This window comes from Galeopterus variegatus, unplaced genomic scaffold, assembly GCF_000696425.1.
Source record: "Galeopterus variegatus unplaced genomic scaffold, G_variegatus-3.0.2 Scaffold11432, whole genome shotgun sequence".
Classification (NCBI taxonomy): Eukaryota; Metazoa; Chordata; class Mammalia; order Dermoptera; family Cynocephalidae; genus Galeopterus; species Galeopterus variegatus.
In genome coordinates, this window is record NW_007737543.1 from 22,864 (window position 1) to 34,927 (window position 12,064).

A 12,064-nucleotide genomic window follows, 5' to 3' on the forward strand; every position below is an offset into this window, starting at 1 on the left:
CCAGCATGAGCAAATACAGTCCAAGGCTTTCTTCCAATATGTGAGGCTCAAAGATAGAAAGAAGAGTGACAATGGTGACAATAAAGGACTAAAATGACATAGCTAGAGATTTTAGTTGTAGGACCAGTCTACTTTATCAGTCAGAATTATATCCTTATCCAACTGTTCTTAATAGAAGATGATCTTTCACTCCTTGTGAGGGGAGGCCTAGAATTCAGTTACTGCAATTCAACAAAAGCTCCTCCTGGATGTTGAGCCTCTGAGATGAGACAGAGCCATTGTCATAAAAAGAAATCTTGCAAATATAATAAACCACATATTTATGTTAAAATCATCTAGGCTCCATCTACTCTGTGTTTAGTTAACTAAAATGAAGAATGAGTCATTGAGAATGGGAGTGATTTTTTTTCAGTGTGTTCTTGGTTGACTAACTTAAGCTGATTATTTATTGAAGCATATCTGGTAGCTCACAGACTGTATTGCAGGTTGAGTCAGACTCTGAATTATCCTGCTAGGAATGAGACCCAGGATCACTGAGAGGGCCTCACTGGAGAAAATACCATGGTCATCATTACTCAGCTTTTAGGATAATTGGGACTAAATTTAGATCTGTCACTGATGCCCCAGAAGAACCAGATTCCTCTGCCCCAGGCAGAGAAGCATGAGTTCCACAAGTGAGTATTACTCATCAGTAGAAACTAATTCCCGTGCCTGATCCCAGCTGTTAGGAAATCTAGGAAATTATCATAATGTAGTGAGGGTGTGCACATAAGTTGAGACGCAAATGATGAGTATCTATTCTAGGCAGAGTGTGGAAGAATAATGTCAGATACTCATTTTAATTTATTTTTACTCTTTATTATAAACATTTTCAAACATGCAAAATCTTGTTTCATATATAATTCCTCCCATTATTTTCTACCCCACCTAAATTATGTTAAAGGAAATCAAAGACATCATATTATTCCACTGGTAAATAATTAGGTGTGTATATACAATTATAAGAGTTTTTTTTTTTTAAAGGTAACATTACTATCATTAATTCACCTAAAATTTTTGGGATTTTCTCGTTTACTTTCTGTGATTGATTTCTGGTTTAATTCCATTGTGGGACTGTAGACATTATGGGATTTCTGTTCCTTTAAATTTATTAAGGTGTGTTTTGTGGCCAAGAATGTGATAGATCTTGGTGAATGTTTCATGTGAGCTTGAGGAGAATGTGTATTCTGATGTTAAACAGTTTACAGAAGTCAATTATATCCAGTTGATTGACAGTATTTTTGAATTCAACTATGTCCTTAGTAATTTTCTGCCTGCTAGATCTGTGCATTTCCAATAGAGTGGTCCTGAGATTTCCAACTGTGATAGTGGATTAATCTCTTTTTCTTTGTAGTTCTATCAGCTTTTGCCTGATGTAGTTTGACACTGTTGTTGGGCACATAGGCATTAAGGACTGTTAATGTCTTCTTGGAGAATTGACCCATTTATTATTAATGCCCTTCTTTATTCTTAATAAATTTCCTTGCTTTGAAGTCTGCTCTGCCTGAAATTAATAGAGCTACTCCTGCTTTCTTTTGATTAGTTAGAATGGTGTATATCTCTCCATCCATTTATTTTTTTCTTTTCTGCACTTTGGTATTTTATTACTTTAAAATTTCAGGCTTATGTACAGTATATAAGAGCACTGTTAAAATAAAAAGTGGAACTAAGATGGCCTGGCTTAGCACAGTCAATGAGCCTCTCTGAGTAGCATGGCCCCGGCGCCACCACTCTGCCCCTGGGGGCAGTCCCTGGTCCTGGGGGCTTCTTGGTACTGTGTAATCTGTGTGTCCCTGCCCTGGTGAACAGCCCCCAAGTGGCAGAGGGATGGTGCATGGTCCAGCATTTGGGAACATCTCCAGCCACCAAGGACCCTCAATAGCCAGAGATCCCTTCCCCATCCAGCTGGTTTTGCAGCTGCCCTGGTAGAGCTCAGGACAGACTGCACAGTCTTATCTCCAGAGGTCTAGAGTTGCCACGGATGCTGCCCCTGCACGTCCGCCACTTGATCCAGACGTGGGGCTCTGGTGGCAGCTACCATGCTCAGAGAAGTTGCTCTGTGCTGGAGGAGAAGATGTCCAGGAGCCACCAGGCTATGGAGGGTTTGAGCTTGACCTGGTCTCAGCAGGGTGCTCACATTTCCCGTATGTACAGCACCTTGTCCAGATTGCCCTTGACTACCTTGTCTTTGGGGTTCTTCACCAACATCACCAGCTGGGCCTGGAAGCTGATGATCAGCACCAGCCCCTGCTCCATCATCTTGCCCATGGCCAGGTTGACGTTGTCAATGTCAAGGATATGGGAGTGGAACTGGAAGCTCATGGCGTTGGCCTTCTGGATTGGGTGGACCAGCTGGCTGTAGGTAGCTTCACAGCACCAGTCTTTGAGAATGTCAAGCTCTCCAGAAATCACGACATCCAGGACATTGGGGATGATGTCGTTCCCACACTGCTGCAGAAACTGGTGTTAGTCAAAGGCCAGGTCCACCAGGAGGATCTCTGTGAGCACTTCCAACACTTCCATCTTCGAAAACAGAACCCCCAGAAAATCAGTAACCTTGTCTGTCAGGTCCCAGGATGCCCAGATGAGCAGGTTGTCACTTTCATCATACTTCATCTTCTTTTCGAAGAACTGATTGAATACCACATTTTTTCCTTGAGGTCCTTCCATTGCTGTTACCATTTGGAGTCCTTGTGCAGCACAAACCCCAGGGCTTCCTTGTTAGTCTCAAACATATTCTCTTCCTTGAATTTCTCTCCAGCAAACTCCGTCCTTTTCCTGAGTCTCTTGGGCCTGCGGTAGTATAGTTGATTTTCTTCTTCATGGTGTCCACCCCCTGGGAGATGGCTTTGAAGGCCAAGGACTTGCCCAACTTCTCCCTACCCCTGGACACTGTCTTGGTCAACTGCTTTGCTGTCTTGGCTGCTTCTTCCATACCTTCCTTCATTTTCCAGCTGAGGTAGTTATTTCTGACTTCATCAAGACTCTCCTTCACCATCCCCGTTAGCTCCCTGAGTTTCTTCTTCATTACTTTGCTGGTCCACATAGTTTCCAGTTCAATGGTTTTATATTTCCGTCTGGCTTCCTGGAGCACATCTGACTCTTTCAGCTTCTTGGCCTCATCTTGGAATTTTTTTGTACTTTAATTTCTTGTTTTTTGGCTAATTCTTGTCCAATATTTTCTAGCAAGTTGAACAGAAAGCATTTTCTGTTTCCTGAAGAATATGATTTGGACAGATGCAGTTCTCCATCTGGCCAGTGTGTCTTATAGGTCGAGCCATAGGGTCGGTAGTGGCTGGTAAGAAACTGGACTCCACTGCCAATGCATTGCCACTGACAGCGACACCAGCCACCCCGCAGCACCACCACTGCCCTGTTGGAAGACCCCATGTCTCCATCTATTTACTTTTAATCTATATGTGTCTTTATATATAAAGTAGGTTTTTTTGTAGGCAACATATATTTGGGTCTTGTTTTTTATTTACTCTGACAATCTCTGTCTTTCAGTTGGTGCATTTAGACCATTGATGTTCAAAGTGATTATTGATATGGTTGGATTAATACCTCCCATGTTTGTTATTATTTTCTATTTGTTGTTCATGTTTTTTTAATTCTATTTTGCCTTCTACTCTTTTTATGCCTTTTGTGGTTTTAATTGAGCATTTTATATGATTCCATTTTCTCTTCTGTGTTAGCATATCAGTTATATATATTTTAACTTTTGTTTAGTGGTTGCCCTAGAGTTTGCAATATACATTTACAGCTAATCAAAGCTCACTTTCAAATAACAATAAACTACTTCACAGGTAGTATGAGCACCATGTAATAACAAAATAATCCTAATCTCTCACTCTTGTCCCATTTATTTTTATTTTTATTTTTTTTTTAATTTTTATTTTCTTCCCCCTTTTTGTCTTTTTTCGTGACCGGCAACGGATTGCAACCCTCGGTGTTGCGCCCTCACCTCACTCAGCCAGTGAGCGGCCAGTCTGCATGTGGGATCCGAACCCTCGGCGGGAGCGCCACCGCGCTCCCAAGTGGCACACTGTAGCAGTGCGCCACCGGGCCGGCCCCCTTTGTCCCTTTTATTATTGCTGTCATTCACTTCACTTCTAAGCACAGACAAGCATATGAGTACACATACCTCACATATACATGACATATACATATACATAGTCAAATACATTGTTGCTAGTGTTACCTTGAACAAACCATTATCTGTTAGATCGACTAAAAAGAAGAAAAATTAAAGTTTTTATTTACTTTCATTTATTCCTTCTTTGATGCTCTTCCTTCTTTATGTAGATCCAAATTTCTGACTTATATAACTTTCTTTGTCTCTAAAGAATTTTTTTTAACATTTCTTGCAAGGCAGGTCTATTGGCAACAAGTTTTTTCAATTTTTGTTTGAGGAAGCATTTCTTCTTCACTTTTGAAGAATAATTTCTTTTTTTCCTATTTTTAAAATTTTAATTTATCAATATACAATGTAGTTGATTTTTGTGTTCCTTTTCCCACCTCCCTCTCCCCCACATCAACATCATATCTGTTTACTTGCCTTAACAAGTTAAAGAAACTGTTGCAGTTGTTGTTTCTTCTCCCCACCCATTTATTTGTTTGTATATTTATTTATTTATTTTTATTAGCTCCCACAAATAAGTGAGAACATGCAGTATTTCTCTTTCTGTGCCTGACTTATTTCACTTAATATAATTTTCTCTAAGTATCCACTGCTGGGTATATACCCAGAGGAATGGAAATCATCATGTCAAAGGGATACCTGCACTCCCATGTTTATTGCAGCTCTATTTATGGTAGCCAAGAGTTGGAATCAGCCTAAATACACATCACTGGATCAATGGATAAGGAAATTGTGATATATTTACACAATGGAATACTACTCTGCTATTAAAAAATAATGAAATACTACCATTCGCAGCAACATGGATGTACTTTTGAAGAATAATTTCACATGATACAGAATTCTAGGTTGGTGAATTTTTTTCTATCAACACTGTATATTTTATGCCACTTTCTTATTGCTTGCATAATTTCTGAAGCGAAGTCAGATGTGATTCTTATCTTTGCTCTTCTGTAGGTAAGATGTTTTTATCCTATGATTTCTTTCAGGATTTTTTCTTTATCTTTGATTTTCTGTAGTTTAAAAATTATGTGCCTGGGGTAGTTTTTTTTTTTGGCATTTATACTTCTCAGAGTTCTTTGAACTTCCTGGATCTTTGGTTTGGTATCTCACATTAATTTGGAGGAATTTTCAGTAATTATTGTTTCAAATATTTCTTCTGTTTATTTCTCTTTTATTCTTCTATATTCCTATTACATTTATTCAACTTTTTGAAGTGGTCTCAGACACTTTGGATATTCTATTCTGCTTTTATTATTTTGTTATTTTATTCTTCTTTGTTTTCTTTGTTTTTCAATTTTCAAAGTTTCTATTGGTATATCCTCAAGATCAGAGACTCTTTTTTACTGTAGTTTTCTTACCCCAAGCTTTATTAATGTATAATTGACAAATAAAAATTTTATATATTTACAGTGTACAATGTGATGTTTTAACATACATATACAATGTGAAACAATTACCACGATCAAGTCATTAACATATCCTTCACTTCACATAGTTGCCATTTATTTTGTGTGTGGAGAGAACATTTAAGATCTACTAATTTAGCAGATTTTAAAGGTACAATGTAATATTATTAACTGTAGTCACTGTATTAGTCTGTTTCTGTTGCTTATAACAAAATACATGGAATTGGGTATTTTATAAAGAAAACGAGTTTATTGCTTAAAGTTTCTGAGTCTGGTAAGTCCAAAGTCCAGGGAACACATTTGATGAAGGCCTTGGTGGTGGCAACAGTGACGGCAGGGTGTCACATTGCAAAATGGCCGAACAGAGAGAGAGCCTAACCTTTCATATGCTCTTCTTTCAAGGCCCTAAGAACCACGCCCCTGACCACAACTATCACTCCATTCATTATGGCACGGTCCTACAATCCAATCATCTCCCCAAGGCTCCACTTTTCAATTACCATATTAGGATTTCCCACTCTCCCACCAGTCTCAGTGGGGGCCAAGTTTCTAATAGATGAAGTTGGGGTACATAATTCAAACTTTAATGAGCTTGGGGGGACATTCAATTCAGTACAGCCACCATATAGTATATTAGAAATCCAGAACTCATTTATCCTATATAACTGATACATTGTACCTTTTAACTAATATCTCTCCATTTCCTCCATTCCCCGCCACCTGGAAACCATCATTGTACTCTCTGCTTCTATAAGTTTGAATTTTTAAGATTCTACATGTAAGTGGGATCATATCATATTTGTCTTCTTGTGCCTGGTTTATTTCCCTTGGCAGAAAATCTTCCAGGTGTATTCATGTCACAAATGACAGGATTTCCTTCTTTTTAAAGGCTGATTCCATTATGTATGTATGTATGTGTGTGTGTGTGTGTGTGTGTGTATACATATAAACACACACACACATTTTCTTATCCATTTATCTGTTGGTGGACACATACATTGATTGTATATCTTGGCTATTGTGAATAATGCTTTAATGAACGTGGTAGTGTAGATATTTGTTCCACAGACTGATTTCACTTCCTTTGGATATATACCCAGAAGTGGACTGGCTAGATCACATCATAGTTCAATGTCCAAGTATTTGAAGAACCTCCATACTGTTTTCCATAATGGCTGTACTAATTTACATTCCCCCCAACATTGTACAAGTGTTCCTCTTTTCTCCACAATCTCATTAGTGCTTGTTATTTTTTGTCTTTTACTAAAAACCATTCTAACAGGCATGAGGTAATATCTTATTGTGGTTTTAATTTGCATTTACCTGACAATTAGTGTTGTTGAGTATTTTCTCATATACTTGTTGGTCATTTGCATGTCTTCTTTTGAGAAATGTCTATTCAGATCCTTTGCTCATTTTTTAAATTAGGTTGTTTGTTCTTTTTGCTATTGAGTTGTAGGAGATCCTTATATATTTTATATACTAACCACTTATCAGACAGATGGTTTGCCAACATTTTTTCCCAGTCTGTGGGTGGTTTTTTAATTTTATTGACTGCTTCCTTTGCTGTGAAGAAAGTTTTTAGTTTAGTGTAGTCCCACTTGTCTATGACATGATCTTATTTTTAGAAAATCTTCAAGAATCCCCCCCCAAAACTGTGAGAATTAATTCAGTAAATTTGCAGGATACAACATCAACATACAAATACCAGATGATTTTCTTTTTTTTTCTTTTCCTTTTTGTCTCTTTTTTCGAGTCCGGCAATGGATCGCAACCCTCAGTGTCATGCCCGTACCGGACCAGGACCGGCCACAGGATCGCAACCCTCAGTGTCGCACCCGCACCTCACTCAGCCAGTGAGCGGGAACCGGTCTGTATGTGGGATCCCAACCCTCAGCGGGAGCGCTGCCACGCTCCCAAGCAGCGCACTGTAGCAGTGCACCACCGGGCCGGCCCTCAGATGATTTTCTATACACTAATAATGAACTATTGAAAAATAAAATTAAGAAAACAATCCTATTTACAATAGCATCAGAAAGAATAAACTTAGGGCCAAGCCCGTGGCACGCTCGGGAGAGTGCAGTGCTCCCACCACAGGTTCGGATCCTATATAGGGATGACCGGTGCACTGACAGCACTCACTGGTTGAGCACAGTGTGGCCCGTCTCAAAAAGGACAAAAAAAAAAAAAAAAGAATAAACTTAGAAATAAATTTAACCAAATATGTGAAAGACTTGGTCAGTAAAATCTGTAAATCACTGATGAAAGAAATTAAAGAAAACACAGATAAATGGAAAAACATACTATGTTCTGGATTGGAAGAATTAATATTGTTAAAATGAGCTAGAGCTCAGGGGAAGAGGAGGAGAAACTGTAGGAGTTTATGAAGGCAGGAGAAGCTATGATGAGAGAAAGGATGGACTACTCTGACCATTTTGAGCCCCAACCACTTCAAGTCTGGCCCTGGTGAGCACATGGCGAAAGATCCCAGCAAAAGCCACAGCTGTGTCCTTTGTATGAAGTTGCTTGGAGGCTGTAGGGAAGAAGACGGCGTTGGTGGGACCCACTAACAGGGTTCCCATGGACCCACATAGGAGCAAGGAGTCACAGACAACTGAAAAAAGGAGCCACTCAGAGGCCAGTGAGTCATTGCAAGGGACTAGCACATGGCCTGTCCTGTGGGAAGTGCTTGGGGTGCAGGCGGTAGGGGAGATGGGCCCACTGGGAGAACATTGGCGCACAGCATGGACAGCTGATTTGCCCTCCAATTAGTACAGGACCACTCAGAGGAGACTTCAGGAATGCAGAACTGCAGGGTTTACAGTTTGCTGAGAAGACTCAGGCCCAGACCAGAGTTTCCTTACAATCCAGGTGTACCAGACCTCACAAGAGCCAGAATTGCTTACAAGGTCAACTATTTAAACCTGAGCTGCACAAAAATTTTTCCCCAGTGAATTGGCTGCAAAGTAGCAATTTAGCTCAACCACAGGGCTCAAGTGCTGGTTCTCATAGGAAGTTTCCCCATTCTAGATGTAAGGAAAGGACAACAAATTAGCTTCAGTACAGAGTTAAGTGGGGGAAATAGCAAATAATTCAACACAGAACTGAAAGAAAAAACAAAAATCCCACAGATCAGAGACAAAGTTCTGATATTAACCAGATCTAATATCACCAAAGAACACCTACAAAACCTAGAAGGACCCAAAGCACCCCAAACTTCCAAGCTGGGCTGGGGAGGCTGAGGGCCTCAGCCACGGCCCCCTGTTGTCCACACCCAGCTCAGCAATGAGCACTCAGCTGCTGTGAGAAGCACCCCAGGCTCCCGAACAAGGGCAGTGGGGGGCCAAGGGCCTCAGCCACATGTCCCAACATCTGCACCCAGACCAGTGATGACCACTGAGTGCCACTGGAAGTGCCCTGGGCTCCTGAGCTGGGGAGGTGGGGAGCCAAGGGCCTCAGCCATGTACCCTAATGCCTGCACCCAGCCCAGTAATGACCACTGAGCCACTGCAGAAGCCCTCTGGGCTTCCCTGCTGGAATGAGGGGGGATACTACAGGCCTCAACCATGCCCCCCTCCATCCTCCTCTTCCCACCTTATCCCCCTCCCACTTCTCTTCTCCCCTCCCCCAACTTCTCTGCAACATCTTAGAATGTAAAAAGAAAATAATAAAAATAAATAAATTTTAAAAATATTGTTAAAATGTCCATACTACACAAAGTACTCCACAGAGTCAATGCAATCTATATCCAAATTTCAATAGCATTTTTTTAGAAATAGAAAAAACGATCAAAATTCATATGGATCCAAGAAGGATGCTGAGTAACCAATACAATATTTAGAAAGAAGAACAAAGTGGAAAGAATCATACTCCTTAATTTCAAAATATGTTACATTAAAACCTGTCAAAATAATTATAGAACTAGGAAAACAAAATGTAAAATAGGAACTGGGGTTTTGTAAGTCATCACTTTTCATGACCCAAAGACTGAGGGGAAAAAAACATATTAATGAGATAGAGATTCTTGAGAACTTTTTCAACCTGCCTCCAATCTTAGTAATATTTTACAGTAATCTTTGACAGTCAGGCCAGCTGACATCTAAGAGATCTCTTGAGATAGAGCTTATAGAACTTTTTAGATGAACCACTGGTTATTCTATTTCTGTTAATTAGTGATTACAATGTCATTTGCTCTAATTACTTATTTGCACCCCTGTTTGGAGAACAAGAAATCTTTTCTTTAAGGAATTTATCTTTAATTGAAATGTACTTATTGTACATATTTATGGGGTACAGAGTTATATTTTGATACATGTACACAATGTGTGATGATCAAATCAAGGTAATTAGCCATCATCACAAAACTTAATCATTTCTTTGTGATGAAAACATTTGACCAGAACAAGAAATCCTGACATGCTTCTTAAAAATTTTTCTGAACTCATATGTGAGTTAGCATTGACTTTACCAATTGAGTAACTGTGGCCCTAAATTAGAATTCTCAAAATAGAAAAGCGTGATTTTATTGATCACATTATAATGTGTTAATCTAGAGGGACCATACAGATAAACATACCTAAATAGTATTTATCTACTCAATAAATGGGTAACATAGGCATATTTGTGTACCTGATTTTATACAAGAACACATAAGAAATTAATTTTATCAGCTGATATTCCCCAGACAAATTCAGTATTAGGGTTCTATTGCTAGTGTTCCACTTGCTCAAATTTCCCTTATATTACCTAGGAATACACTGTGTAACAACTAGACTAGATCTTCCCATATATTTTTCCTTTATCTAGTTTCCTCTTTTATACATATTTTGAACAATTTGAGAAGCAGTACAATTTCACTTCTCATCGTTCTCATTGCCTGGTTATTTACGCCTCATAAGTGTTTTTTAGATTTCTTCAAGTCAGATTCCTTCTCATTACCCTACCCAAGGCCCCCTTTACTTCCTTGTTTCTCAAAGTATAGATCAGTGGATTTAGCTGAACAATTTGAGAAGCAGTACAATTTCACTTCTCATCGTTCTCATTGCCTAGTTATTTACGCCTCATAAGTGTTTTTTAGATTTCTTCAAGTCAGATTCCTTCTGATTACCCTACCCAAGGCCCCCTTTACTTCCTTGTTTCTCAAAGTATAGATCAGTGGATTTAGTACAGGAGTGACCACACTGTACATGATAGCAATGATCCGGTCCTGGTCCATGGAGCTCTCTGTGGTAGGACGAATGTAGGTGAAGAGAACAGGCACATAGAAGAGAATAACTACCATGATGTGGGAAGCACAAGTGGACAGTGCTTTGTGAAGCATGCTGCAAGAATGGGTCCTGAAGAAGAGATAGGTGATAATGTAGAAATAGGAGAGAAGTGTCAGAAAGAAGGGGCCCATGGCGATGGTCCCTGTGACAGTATTGAGTAGCCACTGATTGAGCTCAGTGTTCCCACAGGCCAGCTTCAACAGTGGCTTAACGTCACAGAAGAAGTGATGGATATGATTGGAACCACAGAAATTCAAGTAGGAGGTCATTATGGAGTGCAACAGGGCATGGAAAAACCCAATGATCCAGACTGTGACAACCATCTGGGTACAGAGCTGATGATTCATTATGACAGTGTAATGAAGTGGTTTGCAGATAGCTACAAAGCGGTCAAATGCCATAACAGCCAACAACATAGACTCTGTGCTGCCCAGGAAGTGGAAAAAATGCAGCTGGCTTATGCATCCTGAGAAAGAAACTGCTTTATGTGTAGAGAGGAAGTTCTCCAGCATCTTTGGCAGTGTCACTGTGGAGTAGCAGATATCCAGACATGATAGGTTCCCCAGGAGGAAATACATAGGTGAATGGAGTCTTGGATCAAAGATGGCAATCATCAGGATGGCTCCATTTCCAGACACATTGGCAAAGTAGATGGCGAGGAAAACCACAAAGAGAAAAGGCTGCAGTTCTTGGATGTCTGTCACTCCCAAAAGGAGAAATTCCGTTACTGAGGTTTGATTCAGCATCACTTTGAAAAATGACAAGAGAATACATGGAACATTATCCCTAATGAGAATGAGTCCTCTCAGCCCAGGATTTTCTAATCAAGACCAAAATATTTCTGAGGATACTATTCTTGTTTTACATGATCCCAGCCTCAGAAGTTGTACAATATTTTTTGGCCGTTAGACTGTTAAATATTAAGGATACATGCCTATTTTGACTGTGCATCANAGGGATTATGAGCATATTGCCAGCCTACCATTTTCTCTGGTTGTGAACATCTACATTCTGGTACAACTTTCCTCTAATATCCTAAGTCACCTCTACCAGGGGGTAATTTTTAAAGTATTTCATAACTCTGCTATCTCTTGACCTAGTAAGAAGCCACGTGAAGGATTTTAACTTTAGAAAAACAGACAGGGAACAACAAAGTATTTAAAGGGACAAAAAAGCCCTTTAATTTTTAAAATTGTGTGTGTGTGTGT

General features: G+C 39.6%; 1 protein-coding gene and 1 pseudogene across 1 annotated transcript; both read right to left on the reverse strand.

Moving 5' to 3' along the window:
* Nucleotides 1–2,082: 2,082 nt before the first annotated feature.
* LOC103610620 lies at nucleotides 2,083–3,429 on the reverse strand (annotated as a pseudogene).
* Nucleotides 3,430–10,634: 7,205 nt separating this feature from the next.
* On the reverse strand, nucleotides 10,635–11,647 carry LOC103610619 (olfactory receptor 12D2). The gene has a single exon (XM_008594744.1). The coding sequence runs from the start codon at nucleotides 11,600–11,602 to the stop codon at nucleotides 10,673–10,675; it is 930 nt and encodes a 309-aa protein (XP_008592966.1). The 5' UTR covers nucleotides 11,603–11,647; the 3' UTR covers nucleotides 10,635–10,672.
* Nucleotides 11,648–12,064: the final 417 nt, after the last annotated feature.

What these genes read in the sequence shown, in the direction of transcription:
- LOC103610619 (XM_008594744.1), bottom strand. Translation starts at nt 11,602, where the DNA reads ATGCTGAATCAAACCTCAGTAACGGAATTTCTCCTTTTGGGAGTGACA.